The following is a 24,914-nucleotide window of genomic DNA, read 5'->3' on the forward strand; positions in this document are numbered from 1 at the left end:
ATCCTGATATCCTCTGTTCCTATTGCATTCAAGTAGATTTGGATTTTAAAACTGTATAGGAGAATATGATCATTTTAAAAGAAGAATGCATTTTCTCTTAGAGAATAGAGGTATCTGATCCTGTTGAGTTGCTATGGAAATAACAACATGCAAATTTTATTTTATACTCACATGTAACTCTTGACCAGAAGAACTGGAGAGAAGTTTAAGATTGTTTTCTTCTCACAATGAAAAATAGAAAAACAGGAGTAGTACAGTGTTGGCAAGAACTCTTATTTGGGGAAAATTAGTCACCATGTTTCCTAGCAAGAACTGTATGACTCATCTTTCTCTCTTGCATTTAGTTATCAGAATGCAGTTTCTCCTCTAAGGTAGGAAATACAGTCAAGCTAGATTAGCTGTACTCAGCATCTTGTCATCTCACTGCTGTGTGAGTGGGGCACTAAGAAATCCTAGTATAAACATATTTGCTGGCATTTTAAGTCTGCTTTAGAATAGAGACTTCAGAGACTTTGCTACCTGGTCACTATAGTATCCTTACAATGTCTCTCTATAGGATGAGAGTCAGCTGGAGAGAGCCATCCTCAAACTTGGAGATTCTTCTAAAAGCAATTAAAAAAAAAAAAAAAGGTCATGAGAATGAACAGTAGCTGTTAGGAGGTCTATTTCTATAAAGTGCCTATATTCCCAAGTGTACTTTTTAAAATTTTCTTTATTTCCGGATTTTCTGTTTGTTGGTATTAGGCTTAAATCAGTTTGGACTATCTTTAATTATACTGTTGAGTGCTATTTAACAAGGATACTAAAAGTTAAAATGTTAAAAATTGACAGGAAGCCCAATCATTACTTATGAAAACCTGGTGGCATCCAAAGAACTGCAAAGAAGTTCTCTTATTTGGACAAATTAGGCTGACACTTAGCCTGCTTATGGGTAAAAAAGCAAACACACATGAATATCCTCATCCATCAGGAGGTCTGATTTCTGTAAAAGTCAAACACCTAAAATATATTTATATTTTGCCCAAAGACTGAGACTCTAGCATGGCACGGAAATATTGTAAATATCTCAAATACTGTCAAGTGGGTTTGTTAAATTAGTGGTAAAGCCTCTCAGTAGCCCCAAAGCTGTGAGGAAACCAGTGTGTATTTGGCAGTAGAGGAATGTGAGATTGATATGAGGCCCTTATCCACACAGTTGAGGCCACGTGAACCATGCAGGACAGTGGCAGTTGTCTGTAGAGGGTAAAGAAAGAACTACAGAAAACACATAGAAGGGATGAAGTGACCCAATAAATGTCAACAAATGACTTTTAAAGTAGCACTGTATTTTTGAGACTTTTTTAGAATGATGTTTACTTTTTATGTTATTTAGGTCTCTTCTTACCAACTGTTGGAAGCAGTTAGATTCCTTAGGCAATCTAAGAAGGTACCAGAGGATAGGAAATGAGTGAGTAAAAATAAACCAGGGTAGGGAGAATGTTAGTTGGAAGTAACAGGTGGTTCCTTGAAACCAACAGGCTGATGGCGGATAACACAGGGGGCATTAGCGAGAGAGCGGGTAGATGATGCAGTATCAGTAGAAATCCATATGCCTCTAGCTTTCAAGTACTACCATTACAGTCTATATCTAGAGGGAGTTTTCCCTTTAAGAAGAGGCATATTCAGCCAATACCTGTAGTTCAGCTAAATGATGCTCCACTAACGTCTGTTTAATTCTCAGCTCATGGTGAAACACATTTTTATCATGCACTTTCACACAGTTTTGTTGTGTGTGCCCCACACACTTTGAGAACCGATATTTTGAAAATGCAGTTTTATGGTTATTTTCTGATTAACTTTTCTTCTGTTGAAACAATTGTTTTTGGAAATAAAAGTAATTGGGTATGAATCAAAAACCAACTCTGTTTTTATTTCCTCAGAGTAAGGAGAACTAAAATTGAATTTTAAGCTTGCAACTTACTTGCTCAGTAAATGAGATTTATCATTTAAAGACAAAAACATAATCACTAGTTTATAATTTTAGTCGAGTCCTAATTATTCATTCTCAATAGGAGTTAGGACATTAAGACCGAGAAAAGAATAATTCTCTGAATCATTATCATTGGCCTTGAAATATATTTATAGCATATGTATATAATACAAGTACATATATATATATATATTCACTCATTCTCATTCTTCTCCATACCAGTCCATGTCAGAAATGAGTGTTTCTATTCAGAGAATAGGAAAAAGAGTTTCATGATTTGATAATAATAGAGGTTTACAGAATGACATTTAGTGGGGAAGGGAGTGGCAGTGATGGCCACATCAGTGGTGTGTGTTGGGGACAGGCATCAGGAGAACAACCATTGACTGAGGAAAGAGATCTGAGGAGGAGGTACAGATGATGGATGTAGGGGGCCAGATGACCACTTAAAATTATAGGCTAATATGTGGCAGAAAATGTAGTAGAATTTAACACTACTTGAATATATTCTGAGGTTCCTTATCTTAGCAGTTTTCAGAGAAATGTAGACCCAGATTCCTGTTTTAAATAAAGGACAAACCATGGTCATGATTGACATGACCAGCAACAATACAGTAGTCATTTAGTTGACTGTATGATAAAGGCAGCCAGGAAGAAGAGATGGGACTATTAGGGGCAAGAGTGATAGCCAACATGACGTGGGAAAGAGAAGAATTTAAAAGTAGACACTGAACAGTATTATTACTATACTGTGTGTGATGAATGTTTATGATGTTGATGACCTTGGCTGCATCATTAAGGAAGATTAAATTATGTTTTATAGCCTTTTATGATGGCAGGTAATGGTGTAATAAAAAATGGCTATTGAAGGGATATGTTCCCATTATCCAGAGGCTAACTTAGGTGGAAGGAAACCATTCCTGAATTGGGTCACATAAAAGAGACATTACTATATTTTTTTTGCATTTGGCATTTTTTTTTTTTTTTTTTACAAAATATCACACTGACAATTATTCTAGCTAATATTATTTAGCTCTTATTTAGTTTCTCTACAGAATGTGATTCTCACATTTGATAGGATACTAAACACTGTACTTTTTTACTATACCATATTCCTAGCATTATTATCTGTTTTAAAAATACTTATTAAATGGCATTTATTTAAAGGGACAAATGTGGAATGTACATCTCACATAATTCACATGCATTTGGCAAAGCATTTTAAATATAATATTTTGGTCCCAGAATATAAATTCTAGTCTTTGAATATATAAAGCCCAATTGAATAATCTATAATTGGTGACTTTAGTTAATAAAACTAAAAAAAAAAAAAATTTTTTTATGGTGCTGAGGAACAAATCCAGGTCCTTGAGCATGCTGCCAAACCCCCTACTTCTGAGCTACATTCCCAGCCCCTCATAAAACTTTTAAAGCTTCTTAACTTTGTCCTAGGGATAGGGGTGGGGCAGCATCTAAGCAGATCTGTCGAGATAAGATCTATTGCTAGTGATGTCCTACAATATATATATTTGTTGTTGATTTTGTGATGTTTTGTTTTTGTAGTACTAGATACCACTGAGTTACATCCCCAACCCGTTTTATTTTTTGTTTTGAGACAGGTTCTCACTAAATTGCTGAGGCCACTTATAATTTCCCTGCCTCCACCTCCCAAGTTGCTGGGATTGCAGGCATGTGCCACCATACCTAGTCATTCTTGTATTATTTATCAGCTCATAGACCATGTAATTTGTTGGAAAAAAAACTGAAGCTGGTAATCTTTCAAACAAAAGTTGAGTTTTTCCAATTCTTTTACTATCTGCCTAGATCCAGTCATTATGCATTTATAGCATTAAAAGAATTATATCACCATATCTGATAATGGTGTCATTCTATCAGATCTGAGTATCGTGCCTGGTATTAGATTATCAATGAATGCTTCAATGATTTAATCATTAATAGTGGCTAGAAAGATTTTTGTCTAAATCCTAAAAATTTATTGCTTGCCAAATTGTTTCTTTCTTAGCTTATCTTTTAGGAAATTTATAAGTAAATGTTCTTTATTTAGCCTCCAATTTGTCACATGATACAGTTATTTCATGTCACATTTATAATTGTTCATAATGTATTCTCTTCATACACTTATTGTTCTTTGTATATTGCTTTATTGGAAAGTATTCTTACATGTATGTTGGAATCATACCCAGGAATTTTAGCTAAGTAAATGTAATACATTTGTACAAAAATTTGATTCTTTTTCTTCATAGATATATGGGCAATAGGTTGCATATTTGCTGAATTATTGACTTCAGAACCTATTTTTCACTGTCGTCAGGAAGATATTAAAACAAGCAATCCCTTTCATCATGATCAACTTGATCGAATATTTAGTGTCATGGGGTTTCCTGCAGGTAATTTGTTTTCTTTTTCAAAAGAGGATTTTGAATCATATTTCAAAATCATTCCTTTTCAAAAGATAAATTGTATTTTATGTATATTTTAAGACTAAGTTAGATTTTTAGTGATATTAACATGTTATTTTCTATAACAATAATTATTTTAAGACTAAACCAGTTAGATTTTTAGTGATACTAACATGTTATTTTCTATAACAATAATCTTTTTTTTTTTTTTGGTAAGATAAAGACTGGGAAGATATTAGAAAGATGCCAGAATACCCTACACTTCAAAAAGACTTTAGAAGAACAACGTAAGTAATTCTATATTGTTGTAGCTCATCTATGCTGCTAGAAGAGAAAAAGTAGATTGGGTAATTCATAAACAACAAATTTATTTTCTTATAGTTGGATGACTGGGAGGTCTGAGATCAAGGTGCTAGCACACTGGATGTCTGGCAAGCACTGTGCTTCCTGCTGTGGCTTTGTCCTTGATGGTGGGAGGGTAAAAAGGGCCTCTTCTGTGAGGTGGTATTGCATTCATGAAGGCAGAATCCTCCATGACCTAAGCACCTTCTGAAGGCACCACCTTCTCATACTGTTGCATTGGGCTTACGTTTCAGTATGAATTTTGGAGGGAACACAAACTTTCAAATGATAATTATTAATTATAGGTAGCGACTCCAATAGGAAAATTTAGTGTTTTTAAAATACAGATGTAGATTATTATTTAAACCAGACACATTTTTTTTAGTTTGTGTGTGTGTGTGTGTGTGTGTGTGTGTGTGTTCCTTGGGACTTGAACCTAGGGGCTTGTGCGTGCCAGGCAGGTGCCTATGCTTATGACTTAAAGGATGCTTTAAATGCTGCTAATATATATGTCCAATTTAGACTGTTAATATTTTTAAACTTTTAAAAATTTCAGGATCAGTAGGTAGTTTAATCTCTTCTGTTTTAGCATAATAAAAGTCTCAGTTCAAGGCTACAACTGTTGTTTAATCTTTGTCTGAGTGACTGGTGACTGAAATGCTCGATTAGAAACCTGGAGGGATACCAGAAGGAAGAACACGTTGTCCAGAACATGAGTAAAACACACTGGTGAAGACATGTATATTGAGTAGAAATGAGAGAACACCAAAGGCATGAAAGGAGTTTGTTCGTAATATGCGCATTTAGAGAAAGCTGTAGAAGAGGTTCTCTTTGGGCAGTTTACCCAGAAAATTTCAAAACAGGATGACTTGTAGGAATGAAAGCAGACATACTAAAAGTATGAAAATGGCATTGATCATTTCCAGTCTTTCTTTTGCAGAGTCCTTGTTAGGGTATTTGCCTTAAGATAGCCCTAATACTAAGTTGCTGTTTAGACTCCCTTCTTCCTCTAGACATTTTTCCCAGACTGACTCCAGAATTCCAGTGGCCACAATTTACCATCAATTGTGTTGGTAACTCTCAGTTTATACAGCTTAAGTATCCCTTATAAGTTCTTGGGACGAGAAGTTTTTTTGATTTTGGATTTTTTCAGATTTTGGAGCATTTTAGATTTCAGCTTTTTGTGTTAGGGTTGTTCAGCCTGTGTATCCCCTTGGATCTCTTTTCCAAATTTCGAGTCTGTTTATTAAAATACTTTATAGAATCCCAACTTCAAAGTTTCTTAAAATCTTTAAGTGTCCAAAAAAGAACTCATCATCTATCCTCTAAACCTCTCCAGGCTATATTTCCTGTTGTAGGAACTGACTCTATGATTCACTTAATTGTTCAAGCCAAAGACCTGTGAGTTCCCCGTGATCCTTCTGTCTCACAATCTTCCATTCACTCTCTGCATCCAGTTGATTAGCAAATCTAGTCAGTTCTTCTAGAACTGTTTTTCTGTCTGTTTTTCTCCATTCACCCTACTACTGTTATAGTCTTAACCAACAACATCATCTCCCCTGGACTCCTGCAGTGGCCTCCTAAGTGATATTTCTACTTCTACTCTTTATTCCAATTCTTTGTCTACACTGCAGTCATTATCAAAAGCAAATTTGATTATGTCACTTCTGGTTACTCTTAATTTGCCATTGCTTTCAGTTCCTTAATATGGTTTATAAGCTGTACGCTGTGACACGCGCCTGTAATGCCAGTGGCACGGGAGGCTGAGGCAGGAGGATTGCAAGTTCAAAAACAGCTTCAGCAACTGAGCGAAGTCCTAAGCAACTCAGTGAGACCCTATTTCTAAATAAAATATAAAAAGTGCTGGAGATGTGGCTCAGTGGTTAAGTGCCCCTGGGTTCAATTCCTGGTACCCAAAATATACACATTGGTTTATAATGCTTCGGCTTCTATATCACCAGGTTCCTTTCTTAACCATTCTCTATATTCTTTAGCCAAAACATCATGAACTTCTTTTAAGTATTCTGAGCTTTCTTTTTGACCTCTGAATTTTAACATGTGCATTTTCCTCTTTAGGACGTACTTTTACTCCCACCCCTTTTATCAGATTAACTCCTATTTTTTCTCCTTATCCTTTGGATTTTGCCTCCTCTGATCTGCCACGTCTAAGTTAGGTTGTTCTCCCTTGTACTCCCATGGCATACTGTGCTACTGCTTTCAGTACTCATCACTATGTGCTACAGCTAGCTTTTGAATCCTGTCTTTCCATCTAGATAATATGGATCATCTCTATTTTATATACCATTATATCTGTCCCCAGGGCCTGGCACATAGTATGTGCTCATTAATTATTTGTCAAATGAATATTGAATGAAAGTGGCTCCAGTAACTGAAGATATTCTAATAATATGAAAGATGGAGAAAATGAATGCACTTAACAGTTAACTTAGCATTTAAAGATAAAATGAAAATTTCTACCTAAAATGATTATGTTTATAATAACCAGAAATAAGAGGAAAGAAATTGTGAAAGATAAATTCAATTAGATAAATAACTGTGTCAGCACCTACTGCAGGTGTTTGATTCTTATCTGCTGTATAGTATTGTTTCCTGGCCATGTATACCAGATTTACCTACAAGGACTTGCATTTCATAGCTACAATGAAACAGCATCATACCAGTAGGAGATGTTCAACTACTCAAAAAGTTTGAAGAGCATTTAACAAAGCAAACTGTTCATGAAGCAAAATGAAATTAAAGACGATAACATACTATGTACTGTTTCCAGTTTTATGAAAACAAAGCACAAACCATGCTGTTCGAATCATATGTATATTTGTTTTTTGTTTTTTTGTTTTTCTTTGCGGTGCTGGGTATTGAACTCAGGGCCTTGTGCTTGAGAGGCAAGCACTCTACCAACTGAGCTATATCCCCAGCCCTCGTATGTATATTTGAATTATATGTGTATATACACACACATATATGCATATATACACATATGTACATGTACATAGGAAAAAGAAGCCAAAGGAAAATTATCAAAGCTTTGGTGGTTCTTTCTCACTGAATGGCTTGATTATGAATGATTTTGAAATTTTTTCTTTATATTTTTATATATTCTCTTTTCTTTTACCATAAATATTTTTAGACCTATTTTTGGACCTTTTTAATTTAAAATATTTCATATGTGGGAAAGACAATATATGGTGAAATATACACAGTGTATTTAGGAAAATCAAATGAATTTCCCTCCGCTCACCTCTCAACCTAAGAAATAGAACATTGCTAAGATTACTGAAGTACCCTCCCTGAATATTCAGAAACAGAATATTCTGAATTTATCATTCCACATTTTTTTATCATAGTTTTATTCTTCATGTATGTATCTCTAAAATTTTTTGTTAAGTTTAATATTTCTTTGAAATTTATATAACTAGTATCATCCATGTATTTTTCTTTTTTCTTTCTTTCTTTTTTTTTTTTTTTTTGGTACCAGGGTTTGAACCCAGGGGCGCTTAACCACTGAGCCACATCCCCATCATTTTTTATTTTGAGACAGGGTCTTGCTAGGTTGCTCAGGGCCTCACTAATTGCTGAGGATGTCTTTTGAATTTGTGATCCTCCTGCCTCAGCTTCCTGAGATTCTGGGATTACAGGCCTGTATCACTACATCCAGCTTATCTGTGTATTTTCTGCAGCAACATGCTCTGTTTCCTACTCAATCATATGCATTCATATACATACATATATTCATGTGTAGCATTTCTTTCTGTGACAGTTTAACAATTTATCCAGTTTTTTCAGTTTACGGACATATGTTGTTTACAGTTTTTTTGCTGCTACAAAAATGTTGATAAGAAGTTGGGTGTGATGGTGCACTTCTGTAATCTCAGCTACTTTGGAGGTTGAGGCAGGAGGGTTGCACGTTTGAGGTAGCCTGGGCAACTTAGTGAGACCATGTCTCAAAAAATAAAAAGGAATGGGGATGTAGCTCAGTGTAGAGGATCCCTGGATTTAATCCCTAGTACCTCAAATTTTAAAAAAGCTGATTCTTATTCAAGTACCCCAATATGCATATATACAAACATCACTTAGGTATGTACATAGAAATGGAATTGATAGATCAAATGATATATTAATTTTTAACTCTAATGGTTAATACATATTTATTTTCCAATATAAAATCTCAAGTATAATATGTAACAATTTATCTTTCTTAACACATTTGCCAATATTTGGTAATGTGTTTGTTTTTAATCAGTAAAAGCAAGGACTTAAGCATGTATCTTCTAAGAAAACCAGTCTTGGAACTTTTCATTAAAAAATGTTAATTGTGTGAGTGTTACCATTGACATGTGAATGTTCGTGTGCTTGCAGGTACGCCAACAGTAGCCTCATAAAGTACATGGAGAAACACAAGGTCAAGCCTGACAGCAAAGTGTTCCTCTTGGTAGGTGCTTCTCTCCCAGACTGAAATCTGATCTTAACAGAGTTCTCGTCCCATCTCCTCTTGTTTACTGTGGAATTATCCCAGCTATCCCCCCTTTAGAAACAAAAGAAATTGGAGGATGCTGAGGTGAAATTTAAGTATTTTTCTTTTGAAATGTCACCCTTATAGCCTTAAATTTTAAAATGATTTATTAGCATATAAAAGAATTTTAAAGATGCTTTAATGCTGTTTTCTGCCTCGTTCACATAAATGAGTATATCGTATACTGATTATGCAGTGAGTTATACAAAATACATTTGATGTAATCCTGTTGCACATTTACTACAAAAGTCTGGACATTGATTTGTAACCAACCTTTTCATGTGCTATCAATTTCTTGTGGTTTCTCTAGCTTCAGAAACTCCTTACTATGGATCCAACCAAGAGAATTACCTCAGAGCAGGCTCTGCAGGACCCTTATTTTCAGGAGGACCCCTTGCCAACTTTAGAGTATGTATCTTCCCTTCCTCTTTGATATCCTTCACTCCAGGTTGAGGATATCAGATGGTGCCTGAAAGCAAGGAAGTACTCATTACTGAAGTATTTTACTTCATTATACAGCCTCAGAGAAAAACTCCTGAAGAAAAAGTGTCCACATTTTAAAACAGACCAAGCTGGAGAGAGAGGTGTGAATGAAAACAAGTGTTTACAAATGAAAACTAAAACTGAAAACAAATGATACTTATAGACCAGTCAGCCAGATCAGAGATGGATAACTTAAAATTCTGTTTTCCAGAGCATGTCCACAGTGCTACAAATCCCCTCTACTCCTTCACCCCAATATGTCTTTCATGCTTGTATTTATTAGAGGTGCATTTTTTCTTGAGGAGACAATATTTTGTTGTTGTTACTGTTGAAGCAAATACAAAGTTAGTTTGTTTTTGGTGCTCATGAAGTCAGAGTGGAGAAACTTCTTTGTCATATATGTCAACTAGCAAGCAGCAGTCAAAATTTGCAATTGAAAATGACAATCAGTGTAAAAATCAGTTGAGTGTTTTCTTACTGCTCAAATTGAGTTGTTTTGGGAGACATTCAGCAGATATCAGCCACAGATAGAGTATGAAATAAGTTACAAAAGAAAAAGTAGAATTTTAAATTAATAAGATAATGATATTACAGATTTTAGGCCTTGATATGTATTTTTTTAAATATAATTTTTAGTGTGTTTGCTGGCTGCCAGATTCCATACCCCAAACGAGAATTCCTTAATGAAGATGAACCTGAAGAGAAAGGTGACAAGGTATAAACTGCATGACACACATTGAATTTTTGAGGGTAAGGGTGGCAAAAAGATAATTTAGGGGAGCATAATTTGATAAATTGTATTTATTTATCCACCTTTTATTTAATTAAATAGATTTTTATTTTCTGTGGAAATTTGGTGATTGTAGGTATTGCTTGAAGTATGAAATATAATAAGCTTACAGATCATTGAACTTCCTGGTTTGTCTAATAGCTTATTCTAATCCAATTCCTAATTCTTGCTTTTTGTTCAGTGTCATTACCATCATATTACATAGGACTGTCTTTTGCAGGCATCACTCTTTTCTTTCATCTTAACTGGATATATCTGCCTCCTCCCCACACTGCTCTTCTTTTCCAAAATCATGATTGAAAAGATTTCTTACAGCTGTTTTAATGGGTACAAACCATTTTTTTTGTACCCAATGGCCAGTGAAGTGTCTGTGACTGATTTTGGAGGATTACTGTGCATTCTGGAATGCATTCTGTTCCAGGGCTGGTATGTTGAACTTAGGGGATGCTATATTCTCTGGCTGCCCTGTTCTTCAGTCATTCTAGTCACTTGGTGACCCGTACAGGTTGTGCCCCAGGTGGGTCAGCAGTCACATGTGCATATCAAGTAATAGAATTTCCTGTGAATTTAGTTTCATATCTCACTTTTTTTGTCTGCCATTAAAGAATCAGCAGCAGCAGCAGAACCAGCATCAGCAGCCTACAGCCCCTCCACAACAGGCAGCAGCCCCTCCACAGGCACCCCCCGCCACAGCAGAACAACACTCAGACCAATGGGACGACAGGAGGGGCTGCGACTGGTGTCGGAGGCGCTGGAGCTGGGCTGCAGCACAGCCAGGACTCCGGCCTGAATCAGGTGCCTCCAAACAAGAAGCCACGGCTGGGGCCTTCAGGCACAAACTCAGGGGGGCCAGTTATGCCGTCAGATTATCAGGTATTCCCCTGAATTTTCTCCTTTTTAATGAGTGTGTGTGTGTGTGTGTGTGTGTGTGTGTGTGTGTGTGTGTGTTATGAAATGTGGTTTATGAAATGGAAAATAGTTCTCTTAAAAAGAGAGTTAAATAGTTAAATAGAGTTAAATAGTTCTTAATTCTTAACATTCAGTGTATAAATTCTGTAATTCTGTTTCTAGGGCATTATATAAAAATGAAGACTTTTATCATATTCCATGTAATTGTGAGATATTTTGTATCTTGACTTACTTGTTCTAATACTTGGAAGAGAAAAAGTAGGGAGGTAGGCAGCTTCCTCCTTAAAGAAAATTGTATTTCTACTCATGTAGTGGCCTATCAGCTTTGGGTCTGAAGAAGAAAATACCTAGATAAGCAATTGGAAAGGGAGGGGAGTAGTGGCTTACAATGGATAAAAATTAATTACTTTCTAGAAAGATGTGCTCTTACTGGAGAAAGTAGTAGCCGAATAGTTATAGAAGAGAAAAGAATGAAGACTGGGACTTCTCAGAAGTAACTGTTAAAGTCTCACAAGAAATAATTTTGAGACTAGACAGTACTTTTTGTTTTTAAGATAAAAGGAGGGGCTGGGTTGTTGCTCAATGGTAGAGCACTTGCCTAGCATGTATGAGGCATTGGGTTTGATTCTCAGCACTGCATATAAATAAATTAATTAAAGATCCACTGACAACTAAAAAAAATATGCATATGTAAAAATGTGTGTGTTTTATGAAATGTGGTTTATGAAGTGCAAAATAGGATCTCTTAAAAAGAGAGTTAAGTAGTTAGAGTTGAGTAGTTAACTCTATATACCATATATATGTGTATATGTATATACAGACATATACTCTGTATACATATGTAAATGTATGTATACATATATGTAAATATGTATAAAGAAAAGCTACAATTATATCACTAATTTAGGAAATTAAAGGAGAAATGTCTAAGGAGAGAGGTGAAAATACCTATTATGATACCTTGGAGGATGTTGCAAAAATATTTCTTTCAAGGTGGCAAGAAGCTAAGAAAAGATCTGAATAGAAGGTAAAACTTAAGTGAAAGAAAAAGAAAGTTTAGAACCGTGGTCCCTCAGGGAATCACAGAAGAGGAGCACTTAGGATAGAGATAATAATAGGAAACAAAACCTCTAGCAAGGGAGCTATAAACTCACTGATAAGGAACTGGAATAAAGAGAAGCAGCAAGAAAGACATAATAAATAGCAGCCCAAACTGGCTTTACATTTTGAATATCTCAGCAAACTAATGTGTTTTCACACAACTACTTCTCTAAAAACTCTTCAGATTTCCTATTAACATAAGAATAGAGAATACATACCTTCAGTTCCAATTAAACCACTCAAAACTTCATTTTGATCCACTAAAAATAGTTTGCAATTTGGTCAGTAGTCATGAACATATTTGAATTTCGTTATAAATTCCACCTTTTCCCAAACTTTAGTTTATCCCTATAATATGAGCCACAAATGTTGACTGTATACTCTTATCTTTGTGCCTCAGATTATATTAACCTGTGTTACAGGAAATAGTTTATGTAAACATTTGTTAAACATGGTATATTAGTTGACTTTCTGTTGCTATGACAAAATACCTGAGAAAATCACCTTAGAGGAGGAACAATTTATTTTGGCTCATGGTTCCACAAGTTTTAGTTCATAGTCTCTTGGCCCCATTACTATGCAATGTGGTAAGGCAGAATATCATGCATGGCAGGGAACACCTGGCCAGGAATCAGGGAGAGAGGGGGTAGGGAGTGACCTGGAACGAGATATACCCTTAAAGGACACACCCATAGTGACCAACTTCTCTAAGGAGGCCCCACTTCCTACAGTTTTCACCATCTCCCCGTAGTTCATTCAATTACAACCCTGTCAGGGGATTAGTCCCTTATGATCCAGGCACTTACTAAAAACCCCACCTCTGCACATTACTCTATTATGGACCAAGCCTTCAACATTAATTCTTTGGGGAACATTATAGATCCAAGTCATAATGGATGTAAGGTAGACTTTATTCAAGGGGGACTGTGTCAGAGTCTTGAAGTGGGAAGAGAGATGGGACTCAACTCCAACACTAACAATGGCAAGCAGAGTTTCAGTACCAAGACATAGGGTGGGGGTTGGAGAATGGAAAATTACCAAGAGGAAACATCAAGGATAAAAGATTTCTGACTTGATAGGATTGAGGATTGTTGCTGAAGGCAGGCCAGGGAGATCCGTTACCAAGGGTGGTGGGTTTTTCTAACACACCTTAGCAGGATTCTTGTTAATAGGATTCAGTAAGGACAAAGAGAGAGGCGCACAGTTGGGCCTAGTCAAGTAGAGGACTCAGAAGAGCTTAACTAAAGTTTTGGTTGACAGAGGGACTCCTTTAAAATCAAAAAATTAAAGAATCACCTAGACATTGTCCTTTTAACTAATAATAGTTTACTTCCTTCCTAGCTCCATCTCATGCTGAAAACAAAAACTGTCCCAAGCTAGGCACCAATGAAACATAACTCTGATGCATACCTCTTGATTCACTACTTTTGTCTTCCTCCTCTGTAAACCTAAAATGTTGTCCGTGACGGGAGACAGATTTCTAGACTGGCTGTCTTCCCAGTTTGGGCCAAATTGCAAATAAATTCATTCATGCTTCACCATCATTTTTCTCTTTGTTAATTAGTGCTATTGGTGACTGAATCTAGTCTGTTGGGACCTCCAGAGTTGAACCTCTGGTTGGGGTGGTTCTACTCCCCTGACACACGTACCATAACAAAAGGACAGCCTCTTTGTCACCTAGTGATAGATAATTATAGGTCAATTACTGTATTTTCTCCTGTTCTTGGCAAATTCAAAAATTCTTCAAAGTGATTTTCTTTATCCAAATTGTTCTCCACCTATAAGTAAGCCTTACCTCACATCCACAGAATGGATAATTATCTCAGTGATTTAGTTGGAAGAGTAGAACCATTTGCAAGTCTTACATAATCATCATGTTTGTTTATGTACTACAGAAGAGGTATTATGCCAAGTGCAATCTGCTAACCCAACAGTAATCATAACTATTCTAACAATCATAGGGCATTCGTTTTATAATTTTCTTCTTTTCTTATATTTTCTGGTTCTAGGACTTCTCAGAATAAAACTTTTTTTTTTTTTTTTTTTTTTTTTTTTGTGGTGCTGGGGATTGAACCCAGGGCCTTGTGCTTGTGAGGCAGGCACTCTACCAGCTGAGCCACATCCCCAACCCAATAAAACGTTTTTATATGTATATTTCAGTTTAATCTTGAATGAATCATTTTTCATAATCTCTAAGTCAGCTAATATGATATTTTATTTTTTTGTATTTGGTTCTCCCTATTACTTTTATCTCAGTTTATTCAAGGCCAGACTTAACTTTTCCATTAGGGAGAACTTTTACTTTACTCTTCAGTGAGTTCCATTAGTAGAGTTTCAAGGCTTTGGGGCTGCTTCCAGTGTAAGCAAATCTGATTAGTATTTTGAAAAGAGGGAAATTGGCTTTTTCTCGGTCTAAAAATTAAATCTTCTCTTTAAAAAAGTTAGGTTTCACTGCTAATACTGAGGCAGACTGACTTTGCACACCCCCTGATGTGATATTGTGTGTACATATTGCTTGGTGCAGTCCTGTCCAAAATGTACACCCAGAATCTAATTATGAGGAAACCTCAGACAAGACAAAATTGAGGGACATTTTATAAAATAGCCAGCCCAACTCTTTGAAAATGTGAAGTTTAAGAAAGTTAATGAAAATCTGATCCAGGAAGATGAAAGAGACAGGACAACTGAATAAAATGTGTCATCTTCATGATTGGATTTGTGACTGGAAAAAAAGAGCAACAAAAGATATTATTGGAGAAAGTGGTGAGTTTTGAATATGGTCTATCAATTATATTAGTGCTAAATTTCCTAAATTTGATGAATGTACTCTGTTATGTAAGAATATCCTAATCTTTCTCTGAGATGATTTAGAAAAATATACCTCTCACTATATATATGTGTGTATGTAAGTATACTTACACATAAGTACACATAAGTACACATGTATGTATACATGCACATATGCGCACACACTCAGAATGATAAAGCAAATGTGAAAGTATTAGAAATCAGTGAATTGAGGTTTCTTTGTATTCATTTTGCAACTCTTCTGTAAGTTTGAAATTATATCCAATAAAAAAAGTATCACCCCCCAAAAAAAGTTGTTTCAGCACATTAGATTCTTATATGTTTACATTATATTTTACCAACAGAATTGCCACTGATGAATTCTAAGTGGAAAGAACTTTTTTTTTCATTAAAAAACTTCAAAATAAAACATAACTAAAATTTTGAAAGCCACCTTTTACCAACACAACTTGTTCGCTGTGTAATTTTGGAAGAGGTAAAGCCAAGTGTTTTTGTTGTTGTTCTAATTACTTACACATGATAGCATAATGCATCAACTCATTGTACACAAAGGGAGCACAACTTCTCATTTCTCTGGCTGTACACGATGCAGAGTCACAGTGTTTGTGCAGTCATGCATGAACATAGAGTAATAATGTCTGTTTCATTTCACCTTCCTTCCTACCCCACACCCCCTCCCCCTCCCCCTCCCCTCCCTCACTTCCCTCTGCCTGACCCAAAATTCCTCCATTCTTCCCTGGCCGTCCCCCGTTATGGTTCGGTATTCACATATTAGAGAAAACATTTGACCTTTGATTTTTGGGGGATTGCCTTATTTCACTTAGCATGGCATTCTCCAGCTCCACCCATTTACCTGCAAATGCCATAATTTCATTCTTTAAGTCTGAGGAATATTCCATTATGTATATTTACCACATTTTCTTTATCCATTCATCTGTTGAAGGGCATCTGGGTTGGTTTCAGAATTCAGCTATTGTGAATTGAGTTGCTGTAGACATTGATGTGGCTGTGTCACTGTAGTATGCTGATTTTAAGTCCTTTAGGTGTAAACCGATGAGTGGGATACCTAGGTCAAATGGTGGTTCCATTCCAAGTTATCTAAGAATCTCCGTACTGCTTTCCAGACTGGTTGCACCAATTTGTAGTCCCACCAGCAATGTGTGAGTAAGCATACTGTTTCCCCTACATCCTCACCAACACTTATTATTGCTTGTATTCTTGATAATTGCCATTCTGACTGGAATGAGATGGTTAGAGTAGTTGTGATTTGCTTTCTCTAATTGCTAGAGATGTTGAACATTTTTTTTTATACATTTGTTGTTCAATTGTACATCATCTTCTGTGAAGTGTCTGTTCAGTTCCTTAGCCCATTTATTGATTTGTTATTTGTTGTTTTGGTGTTATTTGACTTAAAAGATAAGAATCATATGATTATCTCAATAGATTCAGAAAAAGCTTTTGACAAAATACAGCACCCTTTCATGTTCAAATCACTAGAAAAACCAGGGGTAGTAGAAACAAACCTCAAGATTGTAAAAGCTACCTACTCTAAGCCCAAGGCCAGTGTCATTCTAAATGGAGAAAAATCGAAAGCATTCCCTCTAAAAACTGAAACAAGACATGAATATCCTCTTTCATCACTTCTGTTCAACATCATCCTTGAAACTAGCCAGAACAATTGAATGACAGAAATTAAAGGGGTACGAATGGAAAAAGAACTCAAACTATCAAAATTCGCTGATGACATGATTTTATATTTAGATAATCCAAAAAATTCCACCAGAAAACTCCTAGAGCTAATAAATGAATTCAGCAAAGTAGCAGGATATAAAATCAACACCCATAAATCAAATGTGTTTGTATACATTAGTGATGAATTCTCTTAAAGAGAAATTAGGAAAACTATCTCATTCATAACATCCTCAAAAAAATAGTAAAATATTTGGGAATCAATCTAACAAAAGAGATGAGATGAAGGACCTCTACAGTGAAAACTACAGAACACTAAAGAAAGAAATTGAAGACATTTGAAGAGGGAAATATCTCCCATGCTCTTGGATAGACAACATTAATATTGTCAAAATGGCCATTACTACCAAAAGTGTTATACAGATTCAACACAATTCCTATTAAAATCCCAATATCATTCTTCACAGAACTAGAAAAAGCAATCATGAAATTCATTTGGAAAAATAAGAGACCCAAAATAGCCAAAACAATTCTTAGCAAGAAGAGTGAAGCAGGAGGCATCACAGTACCAGACCTTAAACTATACTACAGAGCCATAGTAATAAAAACAGCATGGTATTGGCACCAAAAATAGACATGTAAATCAATGGTACAGAATAGAAGACACAGAGACAAACCTATATAAAAACAGTTATCTCATACTAGACAATGGTGCCAAAAACATACAACGAAGAAAAGATAGCCTCTTCAACAAATGGTGCTAGGAAAACTGAACATCCATATGTGGTGAAATAAAATTAAGCCTGTATCTCTCACCTTGCACAAAAGTCCGCTCACAGTAGATCAAGGATCTAGGAATTAGGCCAGAGACCCTGTGCCTAATAGAAGAAAAAGTAGGCCCAAATCTTCATCATGTTGGCTTAGGACCTGACTTCCTTAACAAGACTCCTAAAACACAAGAATAAAGTCAAGAATCAATAAATGTGAAGGATTCAAACTGAAAAGCTTCTTCTCAGCAAAGGAAACAACAAAGTGAAGAGAGAGCCTACAAAGTGGGAGAAAATCTTTACTGCACACACTTCAGATAGAGCACTAATCTCCAGGATATATAAAGCCAAGTTGTTTTTGACCAAGACTGTATTACTGCCCTTTTGTCTTGGGCACATATTGCAAGTTTGGTTTGGTAGTCTGTGCACACTGAGGGATGGACCTTGCTGATTTCTCCTTTCTTCTTTTTTTGTTTATTTGGTTTTGGTGGTGGGGATTGAAACCAGGGCCTAGGGCATGCAATGTGCATACATGCTCTGCTCTACCCCCAACCTATTCCTTTTTTTTTTTTTTTTTTTTTTTTTTTTTTTTTTTTTTTTCCTTTGGTGCTGGGGATTGAACCCAGGGCCTTGTGCTTACAAGGCAAGCACTCTACCGACTGAGCTATCTCCCCAGCCCCTGTTCCTTCTTAAACTTCCTATGTCACCCCTTGGTCATTTACATTTTTAACTCCAACTAATAGTTTTATTGCATGTATTCTTTCTCACTTTGCTTATAGGTAAACCTAATCTTCAGAATGTAGGCAAAGACACTATATTCAGAGGCTTAGGTGCCAGCTATACTTAACATTTAATCAGGTACAATGTTCTTATTTCTGTAGGTGAAATTTTCTTTTATACATTTTCTTCATATTTTCTATGAAAGTTTCATTTAAATTAATAAACATACATTGAGCTGAAGTACAAGCTGCAGCTCACACCTGTGTCCCAGCATTCAGGATGCTAAGACTGGAATTTTACTTGAGCCTGGGAGTTCAAGACTAGCCAGGGCAATATGGTGAGACCCCCTCGTCTCAGAAAGCAAAGAAATGCATTTGTGTCATTTGTGTCTACTCTTATAGGCAACCATGCATGAAATTTTTTTTTTTTTTTTTTTTTTTTTTTTTTTGCTTATTGGATAGGAAGCAGGATATATTGGTGGGCAGACTTTGTTCTAATAATATCTGAAGTTTTTAAAACTCATATCATGCCCTGCTCAACCTTTCCTTCCTTCATCTTCTGGGTTGGACTAGCTTCTACCTTGGAAAATTATTTTCTCCAAAATAGTGATTTCTTAGTCTTTTGTTTGTTTTTTAGATGTTGATAGACCTTTATTTATTCATTTACTTACACTTGGTGCTGAGAATTGAACACAGTACCTCACACATGCTAGGCCAGTGCTGTACCACTGAGCCACAACCCCAGCCCCAGCTTTGTTCTTTATAATGAGAAAATTAACAGTATATCAGTATACTTTGCAAATACCATTGATTTCCATATGCCAAATTGATCATTCTTGTTTGTAAATCTCAGTTATGAAAAGGTTAAATTGTACCCAGTATTTGTATGAAGAGCAGTGGGTCAGCATTTCCCCTCTACCTTTCTTTGCCAGTGTTGCTCATCTCCCAAAGAAATCCATCCGAATATCATACCTGTCAGAATGTGTGGTTATAGTGGTGGCAGGCTGTGATTTCAGAGAAGTAAATGTATTACCAAACTGAGTTAGCTGTCAGCTACTATGGATCTGAACCCGAAGCCTAATAATGATAATGATTTGTATCTCCAGCCTACTGTGATTGACATCTTGAGCCATACTCTTCCTTTTTTTTATTTTTATTTTTTGTTTTGATTGTAGGTGGACACCATAACTTTATTTATTTTTATGTGGTTCTAAGGGTCAAACCTGGTACCTCACATATGCTAGGAAAGCTGAGCTACAACCCCAGCCTCAAGCCATAATCTTCTTATATCAGTAACCTCCTTTTCCTATTTCCTTCTAGCACTCCAGTTCTCGCCTGAATTACCAAAGCAGCGTTCAGGGATCCTCTCAGTCCCAGAGCACTCTAGGCTACTCCTCCTCGTCTCAACAGAGTGCACAGTACCACCCATCTCACCAGGCCCACCGGTACTGATCTGCAGCCCTTGACTTGGCCCAGTCCAGCACAAAGCAAGACTCCAGCAATATGATGTCTGCAAAGAACCCCCAACATGCAAACTACAATGCCATTTATAACTCACATGTTTGGGAGAAAACTTTATATATTGAGTATTTTTCAGGACTGATATCTCTTCTTTATTGACTTATGGAAGAGTCTTGTGAAGTTTCCTCAGTACCCCTTCCCTGCATGTGTTCCATTGTGACTTCTCTGATAAAACGTCTGATCTAATTCCAGCACTTCTGTAACCTTCAGCATTTTTTTTTGAAGGATTTTCTGGTGCACCTTTCTCATGCTGTAGCAATCACTATGATTTATCTTTTCAAAGTTCTTTTAATAGGATTTTAATGTTTTAGAAACAGGATTCCAGTGGTGTATAGTTTTATACTTCATGAACTGATTTAGCAACACAGGTAACAATGCACCTTTTAGAGCGCTACACATTTTTCACAGACTCTGTTTTGCTCATGGAAGTCTTAAACAAAAATTGTTACTGTCCCAAAGTACTTTACTATTATTTTTTTATTTATCTAGTTTCAGGGAAGGCCTAGTAAAAAACAAGTGGAGGGACAGAGGGAACCTACAACCAAAAACAGCCTAGATCTTTGCAGTTACTATGCTTTATGCTCTGAAAAACAGAGGTGTGTGGTGATTTTTATATATTCATTCATACAGAACTTAGTTCCTAGAATCATCATTCTGAATAGTGTTCAGTAATTAAGAATTTATGATTTTAACCTTCATGTAGTTAAGTCTACCTTAAAAAGGGTTTCAAGAGCTTTGATGAAATACAGTCCTGGTGACCCATACCAGAAAGCTAAAGAGAATATTAACTGCACTAGAATTTCTTTAAGGAGTAATGTTGATCAAAGGATTGGTTACTTCCCCTTGAAGGAAAAGCTTTTAGTGTGTATTGTATGTAAAGTTGGCTTCTCTAAAGGAACTTTTGCTTTCTTGTTTCTTCACATCTGGGTAGGTGTGAGTAACTTTACTTAATCAAGAGTATTCAAATTAAGCCTGCAGATTCATCTGCTTTTAAAGTAAAGAGCAGTGTTCTCCATTTGTATTTGCATTAGACATAGTGACTATTTTTAAAGCATGTTAAAAATGTAGGTTTTATTCATGTTTAAAGTGTGTATTATGTATGCATACTTTTGCTTTTGTTACTGAAACTTAATTCTATCAAGAATCTTTTCATTGCACTGAATGCTTTCTTTTGCCCCTAGCAGAAAACTTAATAATCGTGCCTAAAAACTATGGGCAGTTAGTGTAAGACTATACTAGATAAGGTGAATATTTGCATTTCCATTATCTATGAATTAGAGGCTAAGTTCTTTCTTAGCCAGTTTAAGGAGCCCCTCATTCTCCAGAGTCAAAAGGAAATGTAAAGACAGAGCTCCCATTGTAATGTAAGGGGTAAAAAAAAAAAAAAAAAAAAAAAAAAAAAAAAAAAGTGTTCTGAATGCTACTAGCAGCACCAGCCTTGTTTTAAATGTTTTCTTGAGCTAGAAGAAATAGCTGATTGTCATATATGCAAATTATATGCATTTTTAAAACTATTCTTTGTGAACTTATCTACCTGGTTATGATACTCTGGGTCCATATACAAGTGAAATAAGATTTTTAGACAGAAGCCAGTATACATTTTGCACTATTGAAGTGATACTGTAGCCAGCCAGGACCTTACTGATCTCAGCATAATAATGCTATTAATAATAATACTGTATAGTGACATTCATCAAGACTGCAGATGATACAGTTGACATGCTCCATTTGAAGGAATTTCTGATCATTTTCATGGTATTTTATCACTGTCATTTTTTAAAATAAGAAATTAGCACCTTCCTGCATGAAGTTGCTACCTGTGTAAAGTTCTGTCCTATGGCGTGAAGTCTCACTGTCTAGAGCTACTGGTCCTCAGATGCTCACTGCACCCTTGCCGTGTGTCCAGTGCTCTGCTGGGTGGAAAACACAACAGAACATACTTCCTGTTGCTTATGGTCAATTCAGTGACAATAAGCTCTCTTGGGATGTCTATGCCATGTAATTGAATTGAAAGTGAAACTGTCTTATAATATGAAGGCCCTTTGGTTTACTCTAAACCCACTTGGATAGGTATTATTCCAAATTCCATAGTAAGTGGTGTTAGGGAAGGATTTCTTTGTCCAACTTAGGTGAAAACCAGTGATTTAATATCAGAAAAGACAATGTATATTTGAAATGTTCACAGTAATCTTCAATAATTGGATGACTCCCGTAGGCAGAACACACTCTACTAAGTGGTTATAGGAAATTACAATGAAAATAGAAGCTTTCATCCTGCGCCCAAGGAGAGGAGAGCTTACATTTAATAAAAGGAGACAACCCCAGATATGTACATCAACCCAAATATCATGCCTCTTGATACTTAATTAGCAACTTTGATATACAGTTCAGTTCTTAGGATTTGTGTTTATACATTCACAGGACCATCCTACTTTCCTTGTACATAATGAATTTTACTGGTAGAACTGACATCAGCTATAAGGGAATTTTGTCAGTTGCTTCCAGTACAGTGTTCTCCAGGATATAGCCAGAGATTTCCTTTACATGAATGACTGGGCTTATCACTACACTGGTTCTGACCCTTTTCTCCTCTCTTCTTGCCTCAGGGTCAGTGATGCCCACCCGTGCCCATTACCTTTCGGAATAATTTTGGTTCATATTTTCCTTTCTTTATAAAGGGGAACAAAGCCTTGCATACACATAAGGGCCCTAGACTGTGGGGCTTCTAAGGAGACCTATGAAGCTTTTGGGAGGCAAAATTGAAACTTTTTGTTTCCCAAATGACTGCGTTCCTCTTTGAAAGATTATTAGATACTGTTATGTCTCCTGAGGATGCAGTGGGGAGAGAGATCCCTCAGCCTTTAGGAACGCCCAAACCAGGGAAGATGATTGAAAGAATGAATTGAAGATTTTCTGCTCTTGATATTATAGGTCAGTTTTAGAGTTAGCTTTCTGATGAGGTGTATGTTTGGGAAAAGCAATTCAAAGGTTTAGGACAGACGAGCTCAAAATAAGGTAGCTTGGCGGCAGGGCTGATACTGTGAGGCTGAAACAATCCTTATGATGAAGTAGATCATGCAGTGAGATGCAAAAACCAAGGACATGTATATTTTTATATCTGTGTGGTTTTGAAACTTTAGTACTTAGAATTTTGGCCTTATGCACTATCTTTTGCTCTTATAAACACAGTGTACTCTTAAGAATGGAAAGGGACGACATTTATGTATCTGTTCACTGCCTCAGTCCTGGTAGAGCAACTGCTAGTTGTTCTCTATGCCTCTAAAATGATGCTGTTTTCTCTACCAAAGGCAAAAGAAGAGAAAAATTAGGTGGAGAATAAGACTTGCAGCTTGATCTACTTTTGAGTAAATTTATGTAGCAGAAACTGTTCAATGAAGGAAGAATTCTATGAAAGTTGCAAATCTTAAACTCTACTGGTATCTTCTTAGGAGGTGGAGAAAGGCAGTGAAATCGCCATCAGATTAAGAAGCTTGAAGGAGTCAAGTACAAGTAATGTTTTATATAAAACATAGCAGTTTAGGTCCCCATATTCTTCAAGAATTGTCACAAATATCATAAAGCAAAGGTCATTATTTTAGAATTTTTAAAAAAAAATGTGTTCCTAAGGCCATACTTACTCTTCTATGCTATCACTGCAAAGGAGTGATATGTATTATATGAAAAAAAAAATCTTAATGCACTGTTATCTCCTAAATATTTAGTAAATTAATACTATTTAATTTTTTTAAAGATTTGTCTGTGTAGACACTAAAAGTATTACGCAAAATCTGGACTGAAGATGTCCTTTTTAACAACAATGGAAAGTACTTTTTATATATGTTATGTAGTATATCCTTTCTAAACTGCCTAGTTTGTATTTCCGATAATTCCTCTTTGTGAAGTGCACCTGTCCTTGTCTCTTTTCCAGTCATTTTCTGCACGCATCCCTCTTTGTATGATTATAGAGACGACTATAGCTCTCCATGCCCCACTGCGATTTTGTGTGCTCCGCGCTGGCCGCGCCTCAGCAAGGCTGGCTCCCTCCATGGGTGCAGGATGAGCTGCCACTTTGGAGCCGAGTGTTTCCCACTTTTGAGTTGTCCTGACATTCTTCTTGAAATGACTGTTAAAACTAAAATAAATTACATTGCATTTATTTTATATTCTTGGTCGAAATAAAATTTAATTGACTTTGTTTCTGTGTGGTTTTTTAAGTACATGACAACGCTTGTGCCAAGTTTTAAATGTTAAAATGTCATCTACGTGCCTGGAAGCTTTTATGGTTACACTTATCCTGCAGAGTCTCCCTGTGAATTGCAATGTTATTTTGCTCAGTGTGATTATGATATCACAAAACTACAGAAGCAAGCAAGACTCACAAATAGCTCACAAGTGAAATCACAGCTCTCTAAACGCCTCTAGGAGAAACATTTTTTTTTTTTTTAAATGAAAATTATCACGATGTTTTAGAAAAAACAAGCAACATTTTGTGGATGGGGTCGGGTTGGGGGATTCTCCTTGTATAAGAGCATTCTTTTGAACATGACTGCTCTTCTGTAATTTAACCGATGAATCTTCTGTGGTTACTCCAATAGTCAAAGGCATCGTAGAATGAATTGAATTTTAAGTGACAGTGAAACCCCGTCAAAATGAATTTTTTTTTTTTTTTTTGAAAAGGGTCTGCAGATGTAGCTCAGTGGAGAGCATTTGCCTAGTTTGCTTGAGGCTCTAGTTCAATCCCCAGCACTGGGGGGGAAAACAACACAAAGACTTTTAAAAGACATAAATATAAAACATATTTAAAATAGACACTGCACATGTCCAGCTTGGCTATTGGTATGAATGCCTTCAATTCTGTGCTGTCT

At 36.1% G+C, this 24,914-nt stretch overlaps 1 protein-coding gene across 1 annotated transcript in view; it reads left to right on the plus strand.

Moving 5' to 3' along the window:
* CDK19 (cyclin dependent kinase 19) overlaps positions 1-24,244 on the plus strand; it is a 155,243-nt gene extending 130,999 nt beyond the window's left edge. The window contains 8 exon segments of the mRNA XM_079149154.1: positions 4,234-4,377; positions 4,607-4,676; positions 9,109-9,181; positions 9,573-9,670; positions 10,382-10,460; positions 11,141-11,215; positions 11,217-11,408; positions 19,849-24,244. Coding sequence (XP_079005280.1) covers positions 4,234-4,377; positions 4,607-4,676; positions 9,109-9,181; positions 9,573-9,670; positions 10,382-10,460; positions 11,141-11,215; positions 11,217-11,408; positions 19,849-19,980 — 863 coding nt within the window. The 3' untranslated portion in view covers positions 19,981-24,244.
* Positions 24,245-24,914: the final 670 nt, after the last annotated feature.

The sequence above is a fragment of the Sciurus vulgaris genome (assembly GCF_902686455.1).
Source record: "Sciurus vulgaris genome assembly, chromosome: 7".
Classification (NCBI taxonomy): Eukaryota; Metazoa; Chordata; class Mammalia; order Rodentia; family Sciuridae; genus Sciurus; species Sciurus vulgaris.